This window comes from Onthophagus taurus, chromosome 11 (genome assembly GCF_036711975.1).
Source record: "Onthophagus taurus isolate NC chromosome 11, IU_Otau_3.0, whole genome shotgun sequence".
Lineage (NCBI taxonomy): Eukaryota > Metazoa > Arthropoda > Insecta > Coleoptera > Scarabaeidae > Onthophagus > Onthophagus taurus.
Window position 1 is genome coordinate 28,387,628 of NC_091976.1, and position 14,776 is coordinate 28,402,403.

The 14,776-nt window shown below is 35.6% G+C and overlaps 2 protein-coding genes across 3 annotated transcripts in view; both read right to left on the reverse strand.

Moving 5' to 3' along the window:
• Positions 1-288: 288 nt before the first annotated feature.
• Positions 289-14,776, reverse strand: part of LOC111423742 (uncharacterized) — a 48,632-nt gene continuing 34,144 nt past the window's right edge. The window contains exon 3 of the mRNA XM_023057052.2: positions 289-3,189. Within this exon, the coding sequence (XP_022912820.1) occupies positions 348-3,189 (2,842 nt within the window). The 3' untranslated portion in view covers positions 289-347. The remainder of the gene's footprint in view (positions 3,190-14,776) is intronic.
• LOC111423743 (Protein interacting with Ttk69 and Sin3A) lies at positions 6,853-12,244 on the reverse strand. 2 transcript variants are annotated; one of them, XM_023057055.2, is made up of 5 exons: positions 11,258-12,244; positions 9,242-9,340; positions 9,062-9,169; positions 8,723-9,006; positions 6,853-8,664 (listed from the first exon to the last, which is right to left on the reverse strand). In XM_023057055.2, the coding sequence occupies exons 1-5, from the start codon at positions 12,096-12,098 to the stop codon at positions 8,539-8,541; spliced, it is 1,458 nt and encodes a 485-aa protein (XP_022912823.1). In that variant the 5' UTR covers positions 12,099-12,244; the 3' UTR covers positions 6,853-8,538. The 2 variants fall into 2 exon arrangements, with proteins under 2 accessions (XP_022912823.1, XP_022912821.1); XM_023057053.2 differs by having other exon boundaries at positions 9,062-9,340.

Here is a 14,776-nt window from a genome sequence, read left to right on the forward strand (position 1 = left end):
ACTAGAACTAAAACAAGACCTAGAACTAGAATCAAGCTAAACTGGAATGTTTCTAGTTCTAGTTTCTAGTTCTATGGAGTTAAGTGAAGTTGATCCTCACAAAAGAGTAATAAAAATGAATAGTTGGAAAACGAAGAAGAGCCAGGCCAAGGATGAAATGGGAAGAGAGAGTGCGCAAAAGAGGAGGAATTTGCATAAAGTGAAGAATATTGCAAAAAACAGACGTAGTTTTAGAAGATGGCATCTAGAAGAAAAGATAAAAAAGAAGAACATAAAGAAAACCAATAATAACATTGACAAGACATAATTTATTTTCACAAAAACTATTAATTAAACAAAAATAACACTTAAACATTATTTTTTCTTGAATAACAGCCAGGTTCTTCTCCGCTACTACCTGACGATGAAGTATAATAAGCAATCCAATTATCGTAAAAAACTGTTTCATTAACAATACTTTGCGGTTTAACAATCCTCTCGGGATACTTTTTATAAATACATTTCGATTTAATATCATTAGCGTATCGGCACAAATGTAATTCACCGATACTAACACTACATTTACATCTTATTTCACCATCGGAAACGCTTTCTTCAAGAAGTGATCGATCATCACTTATCGTACAAGAAGAATCAGTGGTTAATTTAGGTGATTTTTTAAGCCTCCGATTACACGTATTCGTATTCGATGACATCGTTCGTTCAGACGCCGTTTTGTAACCTTTTTCTTCCACCCAATCTGAATGATGTTGTTGTGATAATATCGCCGAATTACAAGCGGGGATTGATTTAAATCCTTTTTGATTACAATCACGCGGGATTTGTGAAGTTGTTCGTTCTAATGTTGCTTTACAACCATTTTCCTCAAACCATTTCGAATAATGATTTTGAGGTAAAGTTAAAGAATCACCAGAAGGAACTATTTTTGATGAATTTTGATTATGGTAAGGTTTAGATTTGTGTAATTTTGGTAGTGGTTTATTGATACAACATGGGGTATCATTTTCAAGGTAATATCTTTCTTTTATTTCATTATTAATCGTGTTTGGTTTTTTTGTTTTTAATTGAGGTAAAATTTGTGGTGAATGTTTAATTTCGTTTAATTTAATTGTTTTTATGGAATCTTCTTGTGATACTTGAGTGGCAACATCACGGCCTAAAACGTATTCACTTTCGGTTGATTCTTCACTTTTATTCGGTGATAATTCGTTATTTAAAGTATTCGTTAAATCATCTTTAGGAGTTGAAACATTTTTATCGATTATATCGTCAGTTTGAGTTGTTGTGGAAACTAAAATGTTACGTTCTTCAGCATCGATTTTTGATTTTAATTTTAATTTTAAAAGTTCCTCATCTAAATTTATATGAGTTGTTTCGGGTGATCTAATTTTTTGATCTAAAATTGTCAACGGTTCAAGCAACTTTAAAAGATCTTCTTCGAAACTCAATTTTTTCTTCGTACCTTCATCACTGGATGTACTACGTTTTCTAATTGAAGTTTTTAATGATTCATCAACGGATGTTTTTGTATCTATTAAATTTTGATCCTCTTTTAAATAAAGTTTTTGATTAATTTCTTTTACAATTGGTGGTGGGATAAAATTAGAATTTCTCGATTTCGTTTCTGAATTTGACCCTTTTGCTATTTCAACCGGTTCATCTTGTTTTATGGGCATACTTTTTGATTTTGACGCTGAGGAATCCTCCGATGTATTTCGAACAATATCATTCGGTATTAGGCCACAAATACAAGATTGTCTCGAATTACCCGGTTTCATTGAAATGCTAGAAACGAATTCGTTATCCGAATCATCTGGAGTGTGAGTAAAAAACTCGTTAAGATAAGTTATTTTATTTTCGCATTTTAATGGACTTGATGATCTCGATCTGCAAGGTGAAGCAGAAAGAATTTGATTTTTACATGAATTTGTTGAATTTGTTTTTGAGCAACTTGGTGAGGAAGGATTCGTTGAAACTTTACATTTCAAAGGACTTGGAGATCTAGATCGACAAGGTGTGACGTTTTTAGATTTCGAAGGACTGGTTCGATCAGAACTTTTATTTTTTCCGTTTATTTCTTGATTAAGATGCATCGTAACTGTTTGAGATAACGATAAATTCGGGGTATCACTTCTTCCCGATTGTTTATTGCTTTTAGCGATATCTTTTATGGTGTTATGTTTTACCTCCTGATATCCTACGTTTGTATTTTTAGGCGTATTTAATTCAAAACTACCGCTTGGTTTAATATTAATTTTACATAACGTTTGCATCGTTAAAGATGGTCTAATATCGATTTTTGGCATATTTTGCACTTTTAATTTGGATTCTTTTTTGTTAACTACGTTATGAATGATTTTTTCGGATTCCTCGATTTCCGTTCGTTCTGAAATCGTATTTAAATGAAAATCGTTGAAGTTTTCGCTTATATCGTCTAATGATTTATCTTCTTCTAATTCTTTCAGTTCGGAATTTAAAGGACAAGTACAATCTGATTCGGTGTTGCAATCAGTGTCAGTTTGATTTCCAATTGATTTGATTAAACCACAAAAATTATCCTCATCTTTTGGCAAAATATCGTATTCGCTGCAATCTAACGATTTTGATTGATTCGATAGAAATAAAATTCCTGCATCTTCTGCTTTTCTGATATAATCTTTTTCTGGTCTTTGTGGATCAGTGTTAACTTCGGCGTTAACCATCACTGGAAGAGGGCAACATTGCACCATTTGATCTTTTGATACAACTTTTTCGTTACTCATAGATGTGCCACAATCTAACAAAACTTTCGGTGTAACCTTTTCGGGTAAATTTAATTGAGATGAACATTCCGATTTTTCAATACTTGAGCATGAAAATTGAATTAAAGGTTGTTCGAGGATCTCATCGATACAACATCGCGCAGCTAATTGAGGACTAGGTGGCGGAGCTAAATCGGTGTTTTGATAAAATTCATTTTTTAAAGCTTTTAATGATTGTTCCGCTTTGTCGATAAGTTCGTCAACTTTCGATAAATTTTCTTTTTGTTGGTCCAAGTAATCAAATTCCATAGATTTATCAACAAGGAGTAAATCTAACGATTTTTTTGGATTATCGACCGACTGATCTTGCGTTTTCAATCCTGCTGTTTCGGTTTGTTGCTCGGATTGCTCAATTTTTTTCTCGTTCATTTGGGTTTGCTGATCAACCCTGCAATAAAGAAATTATCAATAAACAAAATTAGAATTTATTTAAAGTTAATATTAATTAAAGCTTTTTGGTAAACTAAAAAACTAGTGCTTTGTCATCACAAATATTTAATTTTTTTTATGGCACAAAAAATCTTAATTCAGAAGATCAAAGATGCTTACTGAAAAGAATTTGTCCTGGTCATCTTATAAAAATAAGCAAACCAGAAATCTGAAAGTGGTCGCTAAAAAGATGCATAAAAGCTGTATTGGAGCGCAATTATAACATTTATAAAGTAACCCAAATGTTAAAATACAAAACAAAAGGGCCTGTTTTTTTGTACAATCTTGGATTTTGCACCATCAGAGGATGTAAAAAGAATCCATGAAATAACAAACATATTAGGAATGCGTGTCAAAATCGAAGAGTACAGAAAGCCAAAACGAATGCCAAAGTGCAAAAGGTGTCAAGGTTGGAGCAACACCAAAGCTTACTTACACAAAAATCCGAGATGTGTTAAATGTGCTGGTGAACACTGGACCAACGAATGCACTAAAGCCAAAGAAATGCCGGCTAAATGTTTCAACTGAGGATGCATTGTGATTAAGGAACTACAAGCCATCAGGAATAAGAAAACAGTACGTAGGGCATTCGATTCTTCAATTCCACTAAACAAGCCTTGTGTGCTAAAAGTGGTTTAACATCTCTTGATAATGTAATGGCGGTAGTCACAAAAATAATCAACCTCATCTCGTCGGAGGTTTTAAACAGGCGAAAGTTCGATGCTTTGTTAGATGAAGTCAATTTGGTGTATTTGGTGAAGTCAATAGGCTATCTCGGAAACTATAAGAGTTAGAAAGAAAGTAGCTTACATGTCATGATTTCGTTTTTCCAGAAACTGCTAATGCCAAAAACCTCAAAGCGCTATCGTCTTTTGTTTTTCCCCTAGAGGCCAAAATTGAAAATGTCGTAAAATCAGCAAATGCAATTATCTTGTTTATTATTATAGGTGGAGTATTATAACTCAGACACTATATGGACACTTTTTTACAGAGAATCTGATGACGTAGTCAAAAAAATTTTTTCGGTTTTAGATTTTGAGATATTATGACAATTTTCGTTATTTTATATGGAAACAACCACTGATTATTCGCTTATTAAATTCGTTATCTTTTTCTGATTACAAAAATATGGGGTTAGATAGGTCTATTTCTTATTGTTTTAGAATAAAGCTAAAAATAAACTTTCTTTTTAGTGTCGTCAATGAAATTAAATTTACAGTTTCCTGTAAATTACGGTACTATAACTAAAAATTATTCTACTAAAAATTTATATAAAATTTACTTTATTTTCTAATATGTAACATTCTAACATGTTAAACTTTTCATAATTTTCGTAATCCATCTTAAAAAACAGGATTTTTAATTTGACACTTCAGAAAATTTTTGAATACAAACAAAAGTTGCTATGTTTATTTGAATTAAAAAAAATATATGATCGCCATCTATCAACAATTTATTAAGTCATTTAATAATAATATTAAATATTAATAAAAAATGTGAAATAATGTAATCTATTCCAACTTTTGTGTAAAACAAATATAAATTAAATAGTCCAACAAATGTATTTGTTTCAAATATCAGAAATATGTTTTTTTTATTGTTAGTTATAATTTACAGGAAACGGTAAATTTAATTTCTTTGACGATACTAAAAAAAAGTTTATTTTTAGCTTTATTCTAAAATAATAAGAAATAGACAAGTCAAACCCTATATTTTTGTAATCAGAAAAAAATAATGAATTTAAAATAATCAGTGGTTGTTTCCATATAAAAAAACGATAATTGTCATGATACTCATGATATCTTAAAATCTAAAACCGAAAATTTTTTTTTGATAACGTCATGAAATTCTCTGTAAAAAAGTGTCCATATAATATCTTAGTTATAATACTCCACCTATAATAATAACCAAGATAATTGCACTTGTTGGTTTTACGGTATTTTCAATTTTGGCCTCTAGGGGAAAAACAAAAAACGATAGCGCTTTGAGGTTTTCGGCATTAGCAGTTTTTCGAAAAACGAGATCATGACATGTAAGCTACTTTTTTTCTAACTCTTATAGTTCCCGAGTTAGCCTATTCGGACATCGAATTTGAACCACCCTGTACAATGCCTTACTGATGTACAATAATGTTCGCTGGTTGAGTCGCGAGAATGTACTTCAAAGATTTGTTAATTGCTTGGAAGAAATCAGACTGTTTCTGCAAAATGAAGGAAAAGTTGAAGAATACCCACAGTTGTTGGATGTTATGTGGCTTTCAAAATTGATATTTTTTACAGACATATGCCAACATTTATAGCTATTAACATACCAAGAAATGTTATAACATTTATTACAGCGGCAGATGTTATGTTTAAGACATCTAAGGCTGTAATGTATCATAACATCGAGGTTTGTTCAATAGTTTATCGGTTTCAGGCGACCACCTTCGCATTTTCATGACTTTAATGCGAACAATAGTAAATCAAAAATTCATTTGCAACTTTTCCGTAAAAGTCAAAGTCGCACCAAAGTCATATACAAGTTTGTTGCTAGGTAGTTACAAAGATGTTACTTAAGGTACTTAGGTACTTAAGGTACTTAGGTTTATTAAATATGTAGCTTCTTTTCCTGTATTGTAAAAATATAACATTACCAATATGTCACTTTTACATTACCGATATGTCATTTTTACATTCCTAATACAGTTATAAGGTACATTACAAACCAACTTTTGTGAATGTTAAGAACCTTCTTACAGCCTGAAACCGGTAAAATAAGTTAATGAAGCTTCAAGGCATAAATAAAACAATTATCGTCATGGTAAATCTCATTCGCGCTTTTGAGACTAAACTGCAAGTTTTCAGGAACGATATTATCACAAGAAACTACAAGTATTTTCAAAATTTGAAAAAATATATCAACGATTAATACATGAGAAACCAGACGAAGACCAAGTTATTGGAGAATTTATTTCTGTGATTGATTCTTCAATCAGGGAATTTTCAGCGAATTATCGGAAAGAAGCTGGCTCAGAAGCCTGCGAGTCATTATTTTCAGAGATAAATAACATTAAAGATTCGGTTAGAAACCGTTTCACAGATGACTCCAATTCAGCATGCATTTTGCTAAAAGTAACATCTTACAACCCTAACATATGTTATTTGTCATCTAATCTGCAACAACAGAAGTCACACTAATTTAACTTTAATTTAAATTACGCGTATGATTGAAACATTGCAAAATGCTCTTCGTAGTAAATAAAAAGTTTTGAGTTGATAGTATTTATTACTATTATATTCCCAGTAATCACAAGTCAAAATTTTTTATGGCACGTCTATGACCATATTAAACATTTCTTTAGAAAAATGGCACGTTGATACGTAAAGGTTCGCAATTGATACAGTTTTTGTGTTTTGGTCTTAAAACGGTAAAAATATGACAATATTTATCTATATTATGGGTGAAGCAGACTGGACTTAATTTGGTGTTAAAAATAAGTAACTAATTAGTATGTATTTACTAGGTGTTATACAATAAAATTGTGCTATGCATAATATAGAACAAAAAAAAATAAACAAAATTAGAATTGATTTAAGGTTAATATTAATTAAAGCTTTTTGGTAATGTAAAAAAAAGTCGATTACACATTGAATATTCAGTTTTATTTCACATCAAGTAACAGCGGGATTGTACAAGCTTTTTTCTTCATTAAACATACAAATTATGCCAGTTGATTTAATCAACAATCAAGTTACAAAAAACTGACATTGTCAATACGATATTAAAACTGTGCTTTGTCATCACAAATGTTTAATAATATATTTATCATAATATTGATTTTTATTATTTTTGTTTCGGCATTAAGAACGCTCGGTATAATACACGCGCCCCCCCCAAAAATTCTATAAGTTAATTTTTTTCAATATTATACACGAGACTTAAATTTCTACGCGACAATAATAACGATCTTGTGAGAAGGTAAATAAAGCAAAAAAAAGGGAGGAGGAAAGTTCTACAAGAAAGATTTAGAACATTACCAAATAATTCTATAAACGAGTTAAAAGACGACCTAAATCACTTTCTTTTCAATAAGAACAATAAAATATTAAAGATTGCTTCAAATAGTTGTTACAAGATTAGTAATATTTACAAAGTCCTTTATGTGATGAAAAGTAGGCGAGTTCTTTTTTTGAAAGGTTTGTTTAAAAAGAACAAGTTATTAAAAATTCAAATTCTTTATCATCGTAGCTTATCAACTATCTTTCTAAACAAAACGTTCAAAAAATGTCGACCTTGGACAAAGTCAAGGAGATACAAATATACAAGTTTTTTTTATTAAAAATGTTCTTTCTCTTTATCAAGGATTTTTAAATGTCGATATCTTCCTTAAAATTTACCAGCGAGTTTTGGAGTTCCTATGATGAAGCGCTCGAAGCACTTCATGATTTGACTAGGTTTTTACCTTCCGATTAACAAATAAAATATGTAAGAGTAAGGGAAACTAAGAAATCGTAGAAAAACAAATCGTTTTTTCGACTGAATTCATCGGAATATGATCGTTTTAAATTTTAGGTTATGTAAGTTATATTTATTTACAGAATTTGGAAATAAATCTGGTGGTATATATCGAGAGATAAATATCAAAAAGAACTCAAATATATGTAAAATACATTTATATATGTACTTATATAATTGTGCGTATATTTTTATTATCACTTAAAAATTACTTTGTACACTTAAAAAGGAGATATTAATATAGCGAAAAATTAGAATATTTACAAGTATTTACAAGAATTAAAAAGTACACAGAGAAATCAAAAAGTTAAAGAAACCATGTAATATTATCAATAAAAATAATTCTAATTAATCAAAAAAACAATGAACACAAATAAAAGCTGTTTTTTTCACAATATAATTGTTTATTACAAAAAAAAAATAAATTCTCGTTCCAGCATAAAATTGTGTATCCTTGCTTTCCTTCAGCTAACGAAAACTGCTTATTTACAAGTACAATTCGGCGATATTTAGCCTTTCGTTTGCGTGAAACGGTCCATAGACTGTCTAAACCTTTATTTTTATCATAATTCGGTACGGTTAATTACACAAGTTCTTCCCCACGCCGTTTGGCTAATCTCCAGGGGAAGAAACAAAGTGCGTTCAGAAACAAATGTATTCGACCACAGCCTCTACCAAGTTTGCAAATCCTGCCCTCCAACGACCAACAGACCAACAACAATCGCGCGCCCAGCTCCCAATATTACAATTTCTGGATACGTCGCCCTTTAAGGGCTTGTCAACTGAGCCAACGTTATTACCTTCGGCCCCATTAAGACTCCCTTTCCTTCTTCACCTTATGGTCCTCCCCTAAGATCGTCGCTATTTCACCTTGCATAAACGCCCATGGTATACTCGAATTAGCCAATGGACATTTCTCCCCACTTGGACAATAAACCTTGAAAAATAATTACGTTTAAATTATAATTTAATTTATTTATTAAAAAATAAAATACCTCTGCTCCAGCTCCTTGGCGTTTAATGCTATCTCTACTGCAAGGGAAGCAAAATTTATGGTGTGGTACAGAAGGGCATTGCACGAAATGAGTGTCTTCAAGCCTTTCCTGGCACAAGGTGCATTTAAGTGTCTGTGTCGGAGCAGGAGTAGTAACATTTTCCCCGGCAGGTGTAGTTCCTTCGTTGACGGGTCCACCTAAGGCCCCAGCTGAAACATCGGTTGACGTAACTGTGGTAGAAGAGACATGTCTCGAGCCAGACGATCGACGACTACTCGTAGATCCTAACGGAAACGTTCAAGATTGTAGAAATTGCAAAAAAGCAAAAAAAAAACCTACCGCTTGAATTTGGCGAATGCTGCGAGCCTCTAGATGCCGATCTCGGCGCTACAGTACTAGGAGGACTACCACCGGCAGATCTCGGACTCCCCGGCGGTAAATTGTCGGCTGCAGAAATTAAGGCAGCCATTGGATTTTGTCCCAAATTCGCACTACTACTTTGTGATTGTTGTGTACTACCTGTGGTATTAGCCTCCGGGGGCGAAACAGTTCTGTTGCTTAAAGGCGAACTAGAAGTGGTACTATTTCCGCTTGCCACAGAAACCGGAGCTGTGTATCCTAAAAAAATTTCTATTTAATCTAGCCCTAATATTTACAACCAACAGTGATTCCAAAACCCGGAAGTTAGAAACAATGCGTCAGCAACGTGACGTTGTGCAGCGGCTGCATAATGTGGTGTAATTGGCCTTGAATCAAATTTAGCCAAGCGTCTGCCATGTTTTCGTTTCGTGTCTGTTCGGTAGAAAAACAACGAGAAGTTGACGAAGGTTACGCATGAACGTGTGTAACATACAATAATATCAACACAAATATTGTTTTTAATGTATCCAAATTCTTTTAAAAACTATAAAAAAATTGCTCACAAAAATGTAAATTATATACTGCGTATATAGAAATAACATAGTAGTGAGTTAGCGAACGGCGCAATATTCCAAGAAAAATTGGAGCACGTCTGCGTCGTGCCGTTTAGAGTTCATTCGTTCAGGCAGTTTTCCAACGGCACTCGAAGCCGTCTGTCCCACGTGACCTCGATATGCAGCCGTGACGTAGTAGGCGGCGTCGACGTTCGTGCGCTTTCGTGTGGATTCGAGACGAGGAATGCGTGACACGGGCGATTTTGCTCCGGCGCGTTACGTATTTTTAACACGGGCGGAAATAGCGTCACCGCGCCTCGTTGCCAAATGGCAATAAGACGTTGCCAAATTGTCATTGTACGCGATGAGAGAATAAACCGTTCGTCGAGACGACGCGGTTGACTCATACGAATCACGATCAATTTGAATAATACAATGAGAATGAAGGACTTTTTATCAGAACCGCCAACTCGTCTACATATTTTTTTTTAACTTTTGAATCGCATATTTTTTTTTATGGCTTATTCAAGGATATATGTATAAATGGTATGGTATGGAGTAGGGTGGTTTTGAACATGTTATTAAACTGACCTTGGCTTTGAGATAAGGTTTCAGGCAAACATAATTATGTTTGCGGATCATTAATTTCGCATAGGGGCAACAGGTGCGACCACTTTCCGAAGAAGCAGGTGGACAAACGTCCGCAGGCAGATGTTACACAGGATATTTTTGCCACGAAATTGTACTGTTGTCGGAAGGTCAGAGAAAGGAGAAATTACCTCAATGTCGAACACGGGATGACCTTCAGGTTTCTTTCTCACGACCCAAACGACTATCTCAAGCTCTTTCGGACAGATTACAATAGCTATTATTCCACGCCGTCGTTACTCAATACCGTTTGAATGACGGATAGACCCGACTCAGGTAGGTTCTTTTTTTTTCAACGGAACAGTTGTGTGATAAAAGACTTTAACCTTTCTCTTTCAGGTAGAATACAAACTATTTATATTTACAAATATAAATAGTAATTCCTGTATTTGGATTAATATGAATTATATGTAAATTGAACTTCATGGAATAACTGTATAGGTTAATGAACCTATTCTTTGGTTGGCTTTCGAATCGCATATTTTATATGGTTTAATATTAAAAATATTGATGGTGTTACTTTGTCTGCATTGTCACCAACTTTAAAACCTCGTGTTACAAAACTTACTACGCTATCCGGTTGTATCGCGTTTTTAAGATGGCAGCCGCCAAAGCCGAGACTGTGACGTCAACGCTACGTTTACTACGGAGGACGTCAGCGTGAAGACGGGTTTCAAAGAGGTGGGACAGAAAATGAGGAGAGGAGAGATGGCAAGATAGAAGCGACCAAGACAAGACCGGTCTAACCGGCCTCGCAGAAACCGGTTTCGAGAGCACGCGATCGAGCTTCGCTTTGGTGACGTCAGACGACGCCGGGCAGCGTCTCCTCGATCGATGCGCCGCGGCGCCTCGACCGCAGAAGAAAGAACGCGTGTTTAGGTTTCGGACGCAAATTGACCTTGGATGATTACTAAATCGAATCGCGGTTTTTGGCATCACTGCTGAATGTGTTTCTTAGAAAATATAATCTCACCATTAGGTTTAAAGGCTGTGGCTGTATCAAATGAGGCAGTCCTCAATGGATGTTTCTCTTGCTTGAATGTTCTTTCGGCTGTTATAGCAAATGGTTGGGCTAGTGAGACCGCAGGAAGGGATTCCCCACGAGTCAGAGGAGGACGTACGGCGGGTCCGCTGTGTTCCTCAACCGTTAACATTCTCTTAGCGCCGTTTACATCACTTACGCCGTTAGCGTGATGTAGTCCATGATTGTCATCGTCGTCGGCGGTGGAGAGGCCCCTCTTAAGTCCCTGTTGGATCCCAGAGGAGCGTTGATTTCCAGGATGATGATGATGAGATTGTAGGGAGTGGTGAGTAGCAGCACCGAGGTGTGTCGATGGTAATCTGACAGCAGTCCTAGCTACTAAAGCTTCGTGCTCTGTTGTGGCTTCTTGAAGAGGTCTTGCCATGGAGGTGGCACCTCTCGGTGGAGGAGGAGGTTGAGTACCTTGGTATTCTGTTAAAATATTAGTTCTCGAGTGATGAACGTTGTAGCTATGATGAGCCCCTGCGGCTTGTTGTCTGCTAGACGTAGCTACAACATCCCCGTTTTGGTGGTCTGGTCCACCGGCTAATTGTCTATGAGACTTCGAAGTAGGATGTGACGATCTCTGTTCTTGGAACCCATGGAGCCTCTTCATCTGCCTCGCGGTCTCCAAAACAATTTCAATCCTATCTGCACCTTCATAATTAACGCAGCCACGGCATACAGCCTCTGAGAAATCGTGGACCATGGCCCAAGGCATTCTGGGCAGATCACAAAGATAACAGTGCTGCCGCTTCGCCTGCTGCATTTGCATCACCGACATCTTCACCATTTATTCGATCTTGTAAAGTTCAACGAAAACGCTACCAGCACATCACTCGCGGATCACTGTCCATCTCGCGCCGTTGCAGCACACTAAACAACCCTGGAGAATTTCGATCGTGAAACCGACCCGAACAAAGGCTGCGCTCGTACTGGTCCGCTAGCAGCAGCGGCGTACGCTCCAACTGTCGGAGACGACGCGAGGGGGCGCTGCGGCGTTTACGACGCGCGAAACAGTAGCGTATCGATCGTGACGTCACATGTCGCACCGAACCAATGGCGGCCGCCGCGACGTCACACGATGCGCGCGCCTCCTCCGGTAAAAGCGATTATTGTCACCGTTAATTGTAGTGACCTGGATTTGGGAGTATAACGCGAATCGCGTTGCGAAAGAAAACGTCTGAATAACCTTTCTAAAAATTACTAATTCACCTTGATAACGAGAAATTTATTATTATATTATTATTGCTGCCGGGCTATAAGACCACGACCTATAAGACCTATCGTAACTTTAGCCCTCCATAAATGTAGGTCCTTGATGAACCTTAGTATTACCCTAAGGTCTTGAAGCTTTATCTCGGTAGGTGTCGAAGGAGATTTACTGAAAATTTTGTATCTTAGACGACGCAATTGCATAGTATATGTTCAGCTGTTTCTGACTCATCATTGCATAATCGACAAGTTTGATCCTCAGCTTGTCCAATTTATAAAATAGGTATTTACTCCGGCCCAGGGTAAATACCCAAACAGTACATACAGTGTGTCCGTAAAGTAACGGATATAGGCGATAAAATCATTATGAACGGTTTATGGAAAAAATCCTAAAGGTGTAGGTTACAAATTTTTTCTGCCATTTTTAAGCGAGTTATGACGTCATCGATATTTTTGTCAAATAGCAATCCCCCATTTTTATTGCGGTAGTATATGAAAGAAGATGTTTTTCTGAATCTAGTACAGTCAATATTAATATTCGTTACATAAGAAAATTTTCAAGAAAAATTACTTTAAAGTTTAATTACTTCAAATTTGCTTGACATGGAAAAAATAGCAGTAGCCATCAGTAACTATGGTAACCAATCATTTTAAACAATTCTCTAAGTTTTATAAGTGTCAAACACTGATTTAGTAAAGCTTGTTGTTTCTTATAGCACTGATTTAAACTGTTCTTACATCACTTTTGAGTTAATTTTTGTTTATTGTTTACTTTTATTTGTTTTCGCTGTTAATTTATTAAAATGGCACATTTGACCGAGTGGGAAAGAATAGAAATTCTGTGTTTGATTGGAATTGGGGATCGAACTGGAACTCAAAAAGAAGTAGTAGAGCTCTTTGATGCAACATATCCTGACCATGAACCCATAAGCCAAAGTACGGTAAGCCGCATTATCACTAACTTAAAAATCATGGGCATGTACGGGATCTCTCGAAGTCGTGCAAGAAAACCCTCATATTACGGTAAGGGATATTGGGTCGAATCGGCCATAAGTAAAAAAACGGTTCACAAAATATTAAAAATCGCAACATATCATCCCTATAAGATAAACCTCATTCATGAGCTCAATGAAGATAATTTTGATAGAAGATCGCAATTTTGTGAGCAGTTGCAACAATTGTGCAAAGACGACGAAGATTTCGTTAAAAATATAATTTTTTTCCGATGAGGCAACATTTACATTGAGTGGGCAAGTTAACAGGCAAAATTGTCGGTATTGGGCTACCCAAAATCCACATTGGGCAAGAGAATCGCATACCCAATATCCGCAAAAGATTAGTCTTCCAATAAAGAGGGCTGGACTTCCTCCTTTGGGGATATCTGAAGAGTAAAGTTTATACCACTAGACCAAATACTTTGGATGAACTAAAAATCAGAATCCGAGATGAAGTTGAGCGAATAACTCCTGATATATTAGAGAATTGTATTCCGTAATAAAAATGGGGGAGTGCCATTTGAAAAATATATCGATGACGTCATAAGTCGGTTAAAAATGACGGAAAAATTTGAAACCTACACCAAAAAGTTGCAAAAAATTTAAACCTTTAGACCCGTTTCAGGGTTTTTTCCATAAACCGTTCATAATGATTTTATCACCTATATCCGTTACTTTACGGACACACTGTATAAAAGTGATACAGATTCGGAAAAGAAAGTAGAGGAACATGATGAAATGGGCGTTGAAGACGAGGAATTGTCAACGATCGAAGACGTATTATAATCAGGCAACCACTGCTCATTCTTCATTCTTGCGACGATGATCCGCCCAGTTCCACTTGAGCTTTGCCATAATGTTGACCACATCATTTACGTCAGTTCTTCTTCGTAGGTCTTCATTTCTTATAGGGTTACACGTAGCATCGACCTCTCCATCTTTCTTTGCGTTACTTTGAGCCTTCTGGTAATGGCCACCGTTAATGTTAAAGTTTCGGAACCGTATGTCATAACCAAAGGAGGAAGCACGCATTGATTGAAAGCCTTTCTTTTCAAATATACAGGAATATCGCCCATGAAGATGTCTCTAAGTTTCCCGTAGGCTGCCCATGCGAGTATCATATCATATCCTTCTGATTAGTTCGCTTGTTTGATTATTATCTCTCGATATACGAACTTCATGGCCAAGATATATTGAGTTTACAATGAGTTTCCATAAAGATAAAACCTTATAGAGATACTGTTTCAGTCGCAAGTGACCT

Excerpts from the sequence above, each read along its gene's own strand:
- LOC111423743 (XM_023057053.2), bottom strand. The coding sequence starts at position 12,098 with ATGGTGAAGATGTCGGTGATGCAAATGCAGCAGGCGAAGCGGCAGCAC. Across the intron at positions 9,341-11,257 it reads CACAGCCTTTAAACCTAATG|GATACACAGCTCCGGTTTCT; the intron begins GTGAGATTATAT and ends AAATTTTTTTAG. Across the intron at positions 8,665-8,722 it reads GCCAAGGAGCTGGAGCAGAG|GTTTATTGTCCAAGTGGGGA; the intron begins GTATTTTATTTT and ends TTATTTTTCAAG.